This window comes from Fusarium redolens, assembly GCF_020744475.1.
Source record: "Fusarium redolens strain MPI-CAGE-AT-0023 chromosome Unknown BKA55scaffold_12, whole genome shotgun sequence".
NCBI classification, from domain to species: domain Eukaryota; kingdom Fungi; phylum Ascomycota; class Sordariomycetes; order Hypocreales; family Nectriaceae; genus Fusarium; species Fusarium redolens.
Genome location: NW_025763675.1, coordinates 1,133,634 through 1,147,449, shown reverse-complemented (window position 1 = coordinate 1,147,449; position 13,816 = coordinate 1,133,634). Strand labels below are relative to the sequence as shown.

Genomic DNA, 13,816 nt, shown 5'->3' with positions numbered 1-13,816 from the left:
TTTTTGGAGAGTTTCTTTGGCATTTTGGAAATTCGTGGGTTTGTTAGCGAGGTTGTGAGGGAGATTGTGGTGATGCAGAAGCTTGGTGTTGAGAGGTTGGACTTTTTTGTTGTCGCCCCGCGGTGGGGGGATGTGACGTCGCTGACGTGCGTGCTCTGACCAGGCCGTTAATGTTGCTATGATCGACGCGTCTGCCTTATTAGGGTGGACTGCTTTCATCCACTCTTCGAAGGGTCGTGGGTTCAACGGTTAACGTTGTAGCGGTTCTATACTTTATCTTTCACTTTACATGCAACATCGGACGGAGTAATTCAACGAAGGACTGTTGCCAGACTCTAGCCAGGATATCGTCCGAATTTGACCTTTGTTAGCTCCCGTGATCTGTGCTAATTTTCTGTTGTTCTCTTCATTAGTCTCAGCAAAGATCCATGGCAATCAACCTTTATTTTCTAGTTAGCTGCCTGTAAGTACTTTATGTTTGGTGAATAGCATCAAGGGACTGACCAACCTCCACGTCGTTTGACTCATTCTACCAGAACTTTGGCCCGTTCCAGTGAAAATCTTTAAGTCTTGAACCCTTTGGGGGAATCGCAAATGCTTGAGGCTGCCAAATCTCATTGCTCAGTCTTGGCCAGTCCAGGTTGAATGTCAACCTCTAAATTCCTATTTTGGCTACCCCGCACTCTCAGCGATTGCGGGGAGGCAAATTACGGGTCTCTGAGAAAAATAGCACTCATCTAATTGGCCCGAGGTAATTAGTTCAAGTCGGGGGGCATTTCCCCATTTAACTTGGACATTTGCCTGACCTTTTTTCACCTGAAGAACTGATCTCTTTTTGCCGAAAGCTGAATCCCCTGGATTTGAACCCCTGCGATATGCATATGCCGCTGAGCGTATGTCTGAGAAATAAGCGATTTCGTGCTTGTCTGCGTCATTCTTGACGGTCTGAAGGCGGTCAGGGGTTAGTCGTGAAGATCGACTCATTCACGCGACACGTTCAATTGAGTGACTTGAGGAATCGGTAGCGCATTCATGATGGCTAAGAGAACGTGGTCTGACTCTGCTGGAGCGACCAGCGCTGATGCGGCGGTATGTCTTAACATCTCAGTTTGAGAATTGGCTGACAAGGCAGGCCCCGACACCAGCTCGTCCAAATGGAAATGGGAGATCAGCTTCTCATCGGCAAAGCATCACTGCAGTCGTGTCAAATGACGGCACAGTCCCTCAGATCTCACGCAAGATCAAGGCGTGTGCAGCATGTCGAAAACACAAGGTGAGATCGAGATGCCATGATGAGTATGAGTGAGAATTAATTGTGGTGGCAGATCAAATGTTTGATGGATGAAAGTGGTCCACCATGTCGTAGATGCGCAGAGCGAAATCTAGGATGTGTCTTGAGTAAAAGTCTACAAACCATCATGGATGAAAAGTCACAGTAAGCTTTGCCCATGCCATAACTCATTATCTCAAAATAACCAACACACTCAGATTCTCCGAATCAGTGGTCCAAGATCTCGAGCAAATGCACAGCGCTCTAAGACAAGTCATGACCAAACTCAGCCTCCCAGAACTACCTCCCCTACAAAGCATCAATTCTCGAGAAGAAGGGACACCACCTAAAGACGATCACCACGCAAATACGTCACATCACCTATCTGTATCACAAGAGGAATTCCGCGGTCCTTCATGCGATAACTCACCGAAAGCGACACCTGAAGATGAAGGACTTCCTTATGTGCCTATTCACTCACTCTATACCCTTACTAAGCTCAGTGCTTTACGATCACCCGATAACCCTGAAGCTCAGAAGGGGAATGCTATCAACGACTTCATCGCTCGTGGGGCTCTTTCGCTAGCAGATGCAGAAAGTCTCTTTGCTCTATATCGCGACCGTTTAGATCGGTATATGTACGGAATCGGCTGTCGATACATGACCCTCGAAGAGCTTCGCCGCAAAAGTCCAATCCTCTCCGCCGCAACTCTCACGGTAGCTGCATTACACGACCCGAAAGCCGATAACATCTACGGAATCTGCAGTAGTGAATTCCGCCGTCTGATGGAAAAGTCCATGTTTGAGCGCCGCATCGATCGCGATTATCTACGCGCCATGTGTGTTGCTTCGTATTGGCTTAGTGATCTTTCATGGATGCTTTCGGGATATGCTATTCGACGCGCGGCTGAGTGTAATTTGCATAATAGCTATAATCAGGCTATTAAGGAGCAGAGTCAGGAGGCGGCGGATTGTGCTCGGTTGTGGTATATCCTGTATATCTGCGATCAGCACCTTGCTACTTTGTATGGACGGCCCTCGATTGTACAAGAGGATTCGTCGATTCAAGGATGGGAGCAGTTCTTGAAATCACCGGTTGCGACGGAGGAGGATAAACGCTTGACTGGCCAGGTTATGTTGGTCAGTATTTTGCGAAATATTCGAGAGCTCTTTGGTACGGATAAGGGTGAACCGATTCCGAGAGTGTACCTGAATCACATACTGCAGTTCAGACGGCAGCTCGATGAGTGGTATACCCGGTGGATGGGAGAATTACCTGGTAAGTTGACATCAACACCTGTCCCCGAATTACACTGACACTTTACAGAGCAATGGACCCAAATCGGCTCATTCCCACGAAAAGGCACAATTCTTCACTACAACTTCGCCCAAATTCATCTCTACTCACACATCTTCCGCGGTCTCTCCAACGACGCTCCCATCCCTCATTATTTCCTCGACTGCGCAATGCAAGCCGTAAACGCCGCAACAGCCATCATCGATCTCATAATAACCGACCCGGACGTCGCAGCCGGCATCGTAGGAATGCCCTCGTACATGCTCTCCATGACCGCCTTTGCCTGCATGTTCCTCATAAAAGTCGCTGTGAAATATGGCAGCGACTTGATTGAGCGTCAGCGTGTTCAAGATCTAACGACAAATCTTGTTCGACAGTTTCGGTCGCTAAAAGCTGGGAAGTGGCATCTTGCGAATCTCATGGCTGGGGGGCTGGAGCGCATGACTGCGACATTGGCTACACCGGACCCTGGGCAGTTGGGACAGGCACCGGCTGCTGTGTATAATAATACGGTTGAGCATGTTGATATGGTGATGCCAGGGAACCAGGTGTATACTGATATGGATGGGGATACGTTCTTTGATTATGATATGAGTTTTGGGCTCTCGCCGGTTTTTAGGTTTGATCCGAGTATGTTTACGGTTGACGCTTCAGGACAGTCGCTTCCAACGTATCCTGAGGCTGATTATGGGATGAGGCCGCAATAGGATGGATGGGAATGGGCGTTTGTTCTGTTTGGGTGGGAATACCTGGTTGTTTGTATCGTGAATTGGACTTGGATATGAAGCTGAAGAGATATTCTTATCCGTCGTATGTCTTTGAAGACACTCCGTGATCGGATAACTGCCCCCTACTTTACTCACTCATAAGTAGAGATGTATCAAACCTCGTCCTTAGCTTCCCCGAATCTACGTGATCATCCTCTCCACAGTTTGTTCATCTCGGATTTCGTTCCGTCGACTCCGCATCATCTTCTGCGGGGGACACGGATAACCTCATTCACCCCGCGATAGTGGATCAATCTTATCCGATCAAACTACCATTTAAACACATCAACTCACTCTCACTTCATCACTGACACAACCATTAGTATATACCAGTTAAACGTCGACATGGCCAACACACAACATATCCTCATCACAGGCGCCGGTGGCTTCATCGGCCAAGAAATCATAGCTCCCCTTCTCAACTCCTCACCCTCCATCCATCTCACAATAACCGACATCTCTGAACCCCCGGTTCCAACTCAACACTCCCAACGCATAACTTCTCTCGCCGCAGATCTCACCAACCCCTCTGTCGTTGAAAAACTCATAACTTCACAGCCCTTTCAAGCAGTTTATCTCTTCCACGGGCTCATGTCGGGTGGTTCAGAAGCGAATCTCGATCACGGTCTTAAAGTCAACGTTGATTCAGTTCGCTACGTCCTCGATGCACTGAGGAACAAACTCCCTGGAGTCAAAGTGGTTTTCTCGAGTTCTTGTGCTGTTTATGGACCGGAGGAGGGATATGTTACGGAGAAAACGCTACCGCAGCCGAGATCTTCGTATGGTGCGGAGAAGCTTATTGCTGAGTTGTTGGTGAATGACTTTTCGAGAAGGGGTTTGATCGATGGGCGGATCGTGAGATTGCCAACGGTGGTAGTTCGGCCTGGAAAGCCCTCCGCCGCAGCATCCAGTTTCGCCTCAGGTATCGTGCGAGAATCTCTCCAGGGCATTCCCAACATCCTCCCCGTACCGAAGGATATATCAATGTGGATCTGCAGCCCCGCGACAGTGATCAAGAACCTGATCAAGATCAAGGATATACCCGCTGAGAAGTTTGGAGAGTCGAGGATTGTGAATCTTCCGGGTATTACTGTTAGTGTACAGGATATTCTCGATGCGGTTGAGAAGGTTGGTGGGAAGGAAGCTGTTGGTTATGTCAAGGAGGAGCAGGATGAGGCGTTGTATAAGATTGTCAAGAGTTGGCCGCCGTGGTTTGATGCGAGTAGGGCGAAGGGGCTTGGGTTGGATGAGGATGGGGAGTTGGTTGATGCTGTTAAAGCTTTTCAGGAGAGATTGAAGGGTTCATCTTAGGATTTAATTATTAAACGTGGTTCTATCTCTATCAATTTGAATGGGTATAGTCAAACATCTTGCAACTTTGCTCCTACAGCTTTGAAGATCGGACTCTTCGTGAGACCGAACTCGGCTCAATGCGTCCAGAAGTGACCAAATGATCAACATCCAAAGTATTAACAAGATCAGGGGTCGCTTGATCCAAACTAGTAATGCCAGCGAGTCTCATCGATGTCTCGAGCTCGTCCTTGAGAACTAAGCAGCGTGTTAGTTACTGCCACAGAAATACCATTCAGATAACTTACTCTGTGAAAGGTGCTCAACTCCCTTTTGGCCATACACCAACGAATACAGGAACGGTCTTGCTATTCCAACAGCTGTAGCTCCTAGAGCAATAGCCTTGAGGATATCAGATCCACGTTCAAATCCTCCGTCGATGAAGATCTCAAGATGTTGGAAAGCTTCAGGGAACCGCTTTCGGACCTCGAGAAGGATAAGGATAGATGCTTGAGCACTGCAGATCTGTCAGAGATTCCCCTTTTCAAGTGGCTGATGCTGAACTTACCCATCGAGGGATCTTCCACCATGATTACTCAACATAACACCCTCAACGCCATACTCAACCGCCAACTTAACATCCTCCACAGTCTGAACCCCCTTCAGCACAATCGGCACAGAGCTCTCCCGTCTTATCCACTCCAAATCCTCCCACGAAAGACTCTTATCGATATACTGGCCCATCAGTCGTCCGAGTCCACTGCCTTTACCATCTTTACTACTCTCACTACCACTCATGGCAGATTTTATAACAACAGCTTGAGGCGCTCGTTCATCTGCTTCGCGTTTTCCAGGAACGGGTGCATCGACGGTTACGAAGATAGCTTTTATACCCAAGGAGCGAGCGCGGCGGAGAAGTTCGATTGTTTTGGGGCGGTGGGAGTTTACGTAGAGTTGGAGGAAGAAGGGATGGCCTGATGGAGCTGCGCCGATGATGTTGGGGAGAGAGTAAGAGGCATTACTCGAGATCTACCAAAATCAGAAAATATTCAGTGTGAGAAGGGGGATTGACCTACAATCTCAAAGATTCCTTCACTGGCAGCTGCTCTACTCCAACCAAGCTCACCATCCGGATGCGCCAACGTCGCCATGGCAGCAGGACACATGATAAACGGCGCTTTACTCTCCAGACCCAAAATAGTCCTCTTTATACAAACTTCAGCGACATTGCGTAGAATTCTGGGACGGAGCATGACTCTGCGGATGAGTTCCTTGTTCTTAGACACTGTGACGAGATCGGTGGCGGCGGAGGAGTAGAACGCCCATGCTTTTGGTGTCAAGGCTTTTTGGGCGGCGAGGGAGAAGTCGTGTGCTGAGAGGATTTGATCGAGGGATGGGACGGAGGAGGGGAGTTGGATTTCTGAGAGGTTAGTGAGCGTAGTGTGAGAGATGGCTCTGGTGAGGGTGAATACCTCGAGGGGGTGGGATGTTGGGAGATTCAGACTCCATTGCTGCGAGATCACTCATGATGGCGGATGTTTATTACGATAATTCAGTTTAGAGATATCTGTTAATGGTGTAGTATACAGTTGAGATAATAGCTCTACTGTAGTTGTCGGCTCATCATGCGCCGTCTTCTTATATCTCTACGTAGTATCCGTAGATCATCTTAGTTCAATACCAGTCCCCGCAATCGGACTCCTCACCTTTCATCATGACCTGTCTCTCGGGGTATTTTGGCGCGAGTGGCACCGCGGCATTGACACGGTCATGTTGCCGATGGGCCCAGATTTGCCTTGCTCGGCCTTCTCTCCGAGGTACTCACTGCAAGTTATGCCTGGTCATACCAGGACTCTCATTATTTAATTTTTGCCTCATTGTTTATCTGTTTTTCAGGGTTCAGCCGATTGTCGGCATGGCGAAGCCCAACTTGGTACTGAGGTGATTCCCAATGGCTCCGTTCCCTTCATAAGCTGAGACTATGATTTGAGGAACTCAAGATGAAAACTAGAAGGCTTCAGCTTATTTCAGGGCTAAACTCATCATGCTACTCCAGAAATGTCTCTCTACCACTCTATCGGTCGGCTCTCAGTAAACGGATCCATTCCAAGCCAGCTATGGCGGTTCAATGGCCATCAGCACCATATACCATTGCTTTACTCATTAAGCTGCCGATTCACAGTGGAAATACCTGATATTACAATATATACTACCCTAATAACACACCCCTCTACTCAATAACAATATCCTCTCCCAACCTCCTAAGCGGCAACTCCTCCACCATCTTCTCCAGCCTTCCACATCTCTTAACAACATCCTTCGCCTCCTCCGGAAATCCCATCCTCATCCTCCCAACCCTCTCCCACACGATCCTCCCCTCCCTCTCCGTCCTCTCAACAACAAGAAGCATAACAAGCGCCTCTTCAACAAACCACAACACCGTCATTTGTTCACCGCGCGCATGACGCTCAATGTACTCTCGCATTGAGCCAGCCCCGCGACTCATGCGTATGTCCACGCTGACGCGGTTGAAGATCCACCCGTCGGGGTGAGAACGTGCTTTTACGCGGTCAAGAACAAAGGGGTTCGGGACGTGGATGCCGTAGGGGCGGATGTGTAGATTCGGTGGAGAGGGGGGCATGCCAGTTACGGAGGTCGAGGCGCCAAAGTCGTATGCTACGCTTCCGTCACGGTTGACGAGGACGATGTTGGGAGAGTAAGTCCAGCGGATAGAATTGGGATCGTTGCGTGATACGTGTGTGGCGGAGACGTAGTGGTGGTGATTATGCTTGCGTTGAACGGCCTTTGTGTCTGGATCTACCACTGTGATAGAGGAGTAGAGATCAACGGGGCCTTTCCAACCTGCCCATGTCCAGCTGGGCATGTGTGGACGTCTTGTGGCGATGACGCCTTCTTTGTGGTGCCAGAAACATGTTGATAGAGCAAAGATGTCGCGTGTGCGGGGGATGCCTTGGACTGCTGGTCCTTGGTCCATTTGTGGTGCCCAGAGGGGTATGCCGAGGATATTGAACATCTTCCCGCGACCGACTGTAGTCTCGAGACGTCTTAACATTCCGAGGAACGCATCTAGCGAATCTCGATCATACGTCAAATCTCTTCGTGTGTAGTTTCCGATATGTTGGTCTGCTTCTCGGAAGATACTCAAAGTACTCGGATCTTCAACCTTGCCGGGTAGTCTCTTCCAACGCTCCCAACTTCCATCGACGAATGACACACCGTTGAAGAGACCAGGACGCATAAAGTCGCACATTCGCTGCTCTTCCATGTCGTGGTAACACTCAAGCGGTAGGATGAGTGATTCAGGACAGCACATGCCTTCGCATTCCCAGTACATCTGCTGATCTGTAAAGATCAAGCGCCGTCTCGCAAGAAGACCTTCCTGGTACGTCCAGCCTCGCTGATACCAGGTTGAGTTCTTAATCGCCAACCGTGGATCTTGAAGACTTGACACAAGGGTAATGTTAGAGTTGACGAATTCGTATTTTGGTTGAGCCGGTCGTGTTCGTGATCCCACGCCAGGAAGACCATAGTCCGCATCTTCACCACAAGCCGCAATGATAGCTAATATGGCACCTTCGAAGATATCGTCCATCCTTGCAATCTGCTGCATCCGCTCAGCGGGTTGAACCTCCTCCATGCACAGCCGATCGACCCAGAGATATCTGATGCCGAGGTCTTTAGTTGCGATGACAGCATCCCACACAACCTTGGGCCACGTCCCTGTTGTTTTGTTTCCCCAGACGTAACTCAAAGCCGCATATCGTTCTGTAATTGAAGCAGTGACCACTTGAGGAGGATTCTTTGCGCAATCGACGAGCTTGAAACCCGGCATCTCCCGCGTAACGGGTTTTCGGCCACATCGTCCCTGGTGATAAAATTCGCAGAACCGTAACCAATCTACTCCAATGGACATATCAATCACACCCTCCAATTCGCGACCCCAAATACCACGCTTCTGCCAACCGGCATTATCGGTCATAGAATTCGCACGTGAATGCTTCCCTTCTGATCTTGCACTGAGAAGCTCATTTGGTGGCTCAGGCATTGTTCGATAGAGCATACCAGACCCACGGAACCAATCGGCGCTCACGTCCCAACTCAACGCGCCATCACCGCTCTTTTTGGGAACAACGCCTAGATATGCTGGACTGACGCCTTTGATCTTATTCTTTGATGAGTGGCCCTGTTCAAACATGCTCTGATTGTCGATGAGGTAATTTGTATCGCGACTTGAGAAGCCGGAGAGATATAGATCGCCTTCTCCCTCGCTGGGAATGTGTACTGAGAGGAATAGCTTGCAGAGGGGACATTTCGTAACGAAGCGATTCTCTTCAAGCTCCTTTAACCGGCCTAACGAATGCTCCTTGTTCTCAAAAGTATCCGCAGATGTCGGATTCAGAGCTCTTGTGAAGAAATCATCCATGGTGTCAAACGTAGAGTCGATATCAGCCGCCCAGCCCGCACACGCAGTGCACAGATTGGGGTCTTGCGGCTGCCCTCCTGATCTATCAGAATGCGCTGACGGACTCCGACTCTTGCGCCAGCTGATTCTCCGTATGAGAGAAGCTCTCCTGGGCTCGCGGTCGTCATCAGCTGGGGGAGGATCCACAGTGAGATGCTGCATCATGTTCTTGAGAGGGTTCCGTGATCGACGCCTCTCCACGCCACCGCCTGGTGAGACGGGAGGCGTGATGGTCGGTGTACCTGGGTCCAGCATATCTGGCATTGTCAAATATACCGTCGCTGAGTCTTGCGAGAGAGAGTTTGGTGAGATTGAGTTCGGCTGCCCGAAGATGAAGTCGTTTTGGCGCCGTTGAAGCTCCGTGATTCTCGGGGGGAAACCGGGTGTCTTCAGCCCCCGTCTCGGCTGCTAGATTCCGGTTCTCCACTCTTGGCGCTGGCTGGCGCCAAAGATAAAAAAAGAATAGGACAAAGAAAGAGCAGGGGTATTTATTATTAGTGGCGTTTAAATAAGGGGAATAAACACTGAAGAGAAAATAAAAGGGAGAGTTGAGATGTAGAATATTCGGTAAATGAGGAGGAGCTTGAGTAGGCCGTCGCTATTATAAGAAGCAGAGCCGCTGCCAAGGTTTAAGATCAGGCGGTTATTTCGAGATCAATACAACCAACAGACTTGTCAAACTCCTTCAAACGCGGCGCAGGTTGGTTCCTGAAGCGGGGCTTGGGGGCCAAGTGATGGAGACAAAGAAAGAGAAGAAAGAAGCGGTAAAGAAGAAGAAGAAGAAGAAGAAGAAGAAGAGACTCTTTCAAATATGAGAGAAGAGTTGCTGATGGTATATTACTCGCCTCAAATTAGATATTGGTAGAAAAGCGGCAGCGAGATTCGATCCGAGATGAATACAGCAAGGATCAACTGAGACACGGCCAATAACCACACCGAGCAATTCAACTTGGCGATAATACAACCAAAGGACTGCGATTGACTAGGTATAAGAGAGCCTGGTTTTTTTTTGTGAAGGACGCTGGTGAACACAGCCTCACTTGGCAAACATGGCGGTTGAAAATAAAAAGATGCAGAGGATGAAAAAGGTACGGAGATTCACGATGACGTAATTTGATGATTGTGAAACAGCCTCACAATTACTGACAGCTGTACTCTGTGGTAGGCATTAGGCATCTGTAGGTGGATTTATTAGGTGATTTTTCAATCCTTTTGATGGCGCAGTGATCATGAATCTCACTCAGATCAAACGCTTTGACGAGAAATACCCTGTAGGATTTGGTGTGATCCACACAGCTAGAGAGATGATCCTGTCGCCAAAGATAGATCAGAAGTGTGACATGATCTCACTGTGTTAAGATACTGCCCTCTTCAAGAATGACTCCATTACAAAGTCAAGGATAGAGGCCGGAGTTCAGAGGGTACATAAAGCCTGTGGATTCATCTCTACGGAACAGTTTGGTGACCATGTCAGCCTTAAAACGGGGAACATTGCTCTGCTTTACCCTATTTCTTCCTCCCATTCATGCCTTGACAGCCTTTCCCTGGGTAAATGATATCACGCTCATATCAAGCCGGACCGTCGCGCTCCTCCACACCAACGCCCGCCAACTCCTCAGCCCTCACCATGAAACACTCCAAAAAGAGGGGTCAAATTCATCTGATCTTATCCATCTCTAGTATAATTCGAGTTTAGTTTCCAACGGCTGCAGCGGCTATCTCAGATTTCCCAAAATCATCTGCTTCTGCTTCTTGCGTGTGACGTTGCTTAGTCTAAAGCTAGGAAACTCTAATAGCCTCACCGTGCACGATATCATGTCGCTCCGATAGCAACGACAAGTATCGAGATCTATGTACTAATAGTGAGATTCATGTAAGGCGAGTCAAGATGTCACATGAGATCAATCAAGTAAACGTTCAAGGCATGCAAGCTTCAATTGTCTCTAAAACTTCGCTACCATCGAAAGTTGGCGGTTCCAGTTCATCGCCAGCATGTCTCTTTTTTTCTTCTTTTCCATTCTGTCCGTTGCACTTGTCCGTCCGACTTGCTCTTGAGCTCGCATCAGAGATATCATCCTATAGCGTATCCAGGAAGCATGGCCTTTAAAGGCCCGCGAGCGTGGTTGTTGATGCCGAGTGTCGTTGGTGATGGAAGAAGGAACTTAGTGCTATCAAGTTATCAGAAGCTGTTCCGTATAAGGTTTTGTGTTTGATGGGAACCCACCTGGCAGCAAGAGCAGCTGGAGCCGCAGGCAGAGGCCTCGTGGTTGCAGCAGGAGCTAGATGCTGTTAGCTGGATGTTCGATGCTTCATCACTGCAACTCTTTCGACTCGATGAGAGCCAGAAGGTGCAGTGATGGACTGAGAGGAGCTCACCAGGGAGACATGTTGATAGTTGTTGGTGAAGAAGGTCTTCGAAAAAGTTGTAAGTGTTGAGTGTGTGTTGAAGTGTGAGATTGTTGGATGATGAACAAAACCCGATTTGAGCGAGATGAACCGCCCTTCTTATACTTTTCCAACCCTCATATTCTCAGCCGTCTTCGATCATACTCCATCTATCAGTTGCCTGATCATCGCATCCAGCGTGGGCATGGGCGTGGATGAAGGTGGGAGTGTCCACTCCATGTGCATCACCAACCTGTCTTCAATCCAACCAAGTCTCAGGGTCCTCTCAAGTCAAAGTGACCTTCACCCCGCATGCCCATGTACGATGTGGGATGCCCATGTTTCTGTAATTGGCCGAGATGATGCATAGTGGTTGCGCCGAGCCTCCACTACAGAGAGAGCTCTCCACCGTGAAGCTCCAGCTCAAGCTCTACTCGCGCCGTTCCGAGATGCAGCCACTGCGAAACGAGTTTCATGGCCGCCAGAGTTGCACCGCAGACTTGCTCCTATTGAACCGAACGGCATCAGATGTGGAACTGACAGTTGCTTTCCAGAAGAGGTAGGATTGGCATGCTACTGAGGCCTGCTGCTGACATTGTAGTGGGATCGCCACGTAACCCATGCAGATGTAGTTCTCAAGACATGCCGAGTATCTATCGGATGTCTTAGCTTGGGCCGATTCCCGATAGCTCAGTCTAGCTGCCAGGGACAAGGCAGCACCTGAAGCAAGTCATGCTTCCATGGAACTTGGACACTTGGGAGTGGGGGTTCATCCCAGCGACGATAAAGCTTTGGAACGGCTCAAGCCGGACTGACTAAAATAACTTCGTTTCTTGCCCACACCGGTGAGTAGGGGCCTGAACTAGGGTTGCAAGAGAAAGAGAAGAAGGATGTTTTACCTCGAGACCCTGCGTTGAAGCCGGGGTAGTTCCCCTTTGGGCCTACCGAGATGTCTTGTCCTGTACGTGGACGAATCAAGAGAATCGATATGCCGGATGGGGGTACGCAGAGTTAGAAGGTGTAAGAGGAAGCAATGAGAATGGATGTGAACATGTGAGAGGAATAAGAGTTAGACTTATTCGCCGAGTGGGGTAGTGAACCAAAGACAACGAGACGGATAATGTGAGGCAACCAATAGCAGACGAGCTATCTCTGATGGATGATCATGTTAAAGTGAAGCCAACGACAATCAAGTAACGTTTGCCGCTGAAATGATAATCAACAACCAAGATTATCATGCAGTAGCTGCACAGCGAGGGCTAGTTCATCATCGTGATACGTGAACGTGACGAACCAGTGTGAGGAACAAGCCTATCAACAAGGACGCAGTGTGATAGGCATAAGTGAGACGGATCGATGAGGGATAATCGAGAACAACGTGGGCATGGATGGGGACCACAAAAGCCAATACACTGACGGTTCAGAGTCGATTAGTTCTGAACCATTCATGCATGCATCCCGCGCATGCATCTTCAGCAAGATTGGGCAATGATTGGTGTGTTGGGCCCTCTTACACCAAGCGAGTATGGGAAACACAAGGCAGTGAAAGTATATCTCCAAGCACTGGTAAAATCGTAGGACTATTACGCCCGTGCATGATGAGACCTTAGTCATGGGAAACCCATCGGGCTACCGGAGGTGTGGGTGCGGACGTGGGAGTGTAAATAGGATCGAGTGTGTGTGATTGATCCATAGGAAACGATGAGCTGTCGTGACCCACGTCTAACGCGGCAAACGGAGGTGATGATAGGAAAGAAGATTTCTTGAGGGAAATAACGGAGAGAAAGAGGGGCTAGAGAAACAATAAAGCTGGGACATGAGAGATAACGGCGGAGACTTACATCTGTGCATGACGATCATGCTAGGACACGAGAATGCCTACTATCTTAACACCAGGTATCTTTGGTGCAGTGATCAATATTGGATCAGCTGAAGACAAGAGTCTTCTCATTTGCCCTTCTACAACACACCAAGGGCAGAACAACATCATCTCATCATGAGCATCAACTACTTCGCTACATCATCATCACACACCAAAGTCCGCTATCACACGGAGGCAATCCGGGATCCAGGAATCGTCTCCGTACGGGGCAACCGAGAGTCTCCCCGCCCGGTCTGAGCTGATAATAATGACGCCCGGATTGTCTTGTATCCAGTCATAATAATCTCAAGGCGTGGGATGGGAGAAAAGGTCTCGGAACTCGGCTGGGTAGTTTGTATCATGGACAGTCGAACCAGGATATCTCTCGTGGGGGGACTCAAGGATATGGATTCCTCGTGAGACTCAGGAGTAATAAGGCCGTGATAATGGGGCTATGGGCCGT

The 13,816-nt window shown here is 49.1% G+C and overlaps 5 protein-coding genes across 5 annotated transcripts; 3 read left to right on the top strand and 2 right to left on the bottom strand.

Moving 5' to 3' along the window:
- Positions 1-1,418: 1,418 nt before the first annotated feature.
- On the top strand, positions 1,419-3,274 carry BKA55DRAFT_541835 (uncharacterized protein; the record flags this gene model as incomplete). The annotated part of the gene is made up of 3 exons (XM_046190425.1): positions 1,419-1,435; positions 1,489-2,549; positions 2,598-3,274. The coding sequence occupies 3 exons, from the start codon at positions 1,419-1,421 to the stop codon at positions 3,272-3,274; spliced, it is 1,755 nt and encodes a 584-aa protein (XP_046047077.1).
- A 325-nt stretch (positions 3,275-3,599) lies between these two features.
- Positions 3,600-4,712, top strand: BKA55DRAFT_575134 (uncharacterized protein). Its single transcript, XM_046193360.1, has one exon. The coding sequence runs from the start codon at positions 3,680-3,682 to the stop codon at positions 4,643-4,645; it is 966 nt and encodes a 321-aa protein (XP_046047076.1). The 5' UTR covers positions 3,600-3,679; the 3' UTR covers positions 4,646-4,712.
- Positions 4,713-4,714: 2 nt separating this feature from the next.
- BKA55DRAFT_619627 (FMN-dependent dehydrogenase) lies at positions 4,715-6,285 on the bottom strand. The gene is made up of 5 exons (XM_046196749.1): positions 6,097-6,285; positions 5,701-6,044; positions 5,193-5,653; positions 4,933-5,141; positions 4,715-4,882 (listed from the first exon to the last, which is right to left on the bottom strand). The coding sequence occupies exons 1-5, from the start codon at positions 6,149-6,151 to the stop codon at positions 4,719-4,721; spliced, it is 1,233 nt and encodes a 410-aa protein (XP_046047075.1). The 5' UTR covers positions 6,152-6,285; the 3' UTR covers positions 4,715-4,718.
- A 569-nt stretch (positions 6,286-6,854) lies between these two features.
- BKA55DRAFT_516796 (heterokaryon incompatibility protein-domain-containing protein) lies at positions 6,855-9,371 on the bottom strand (the record flags this gene model as incomplete). Its single annotated transcript, XM_046188119.1, has 1 exon — positions 6,855-9,371. One exon carries the CDS (start codon positions 9,369-9,371, stop codon positions 6,855-6,857), a length of 2,517 nt encoding a protein of 838 aa, XP_046047074.1.
- A 1,167-nt stretch (positions 9,372-10,538) lies between these two features.
- Positions 10,539-11,103, top strand: BKA55DRAFT_575129 (uncharacterized protein). Its single transcript, XM_046193359.1, has one exon. It carries the CDS (start codon positions 10,575-10,577, stop codon positions 10,785-10,787), a length of 213 nt encoding a protein of 70 aa, XP_046047073.1. The 5' UTR covers positions 10,539-10,574; the 3' UTR covers positions 10,788-11,103.
- The last annotated feature ends 2,713 nt before the right edge of the window (positions 11,104-13,816 follow it).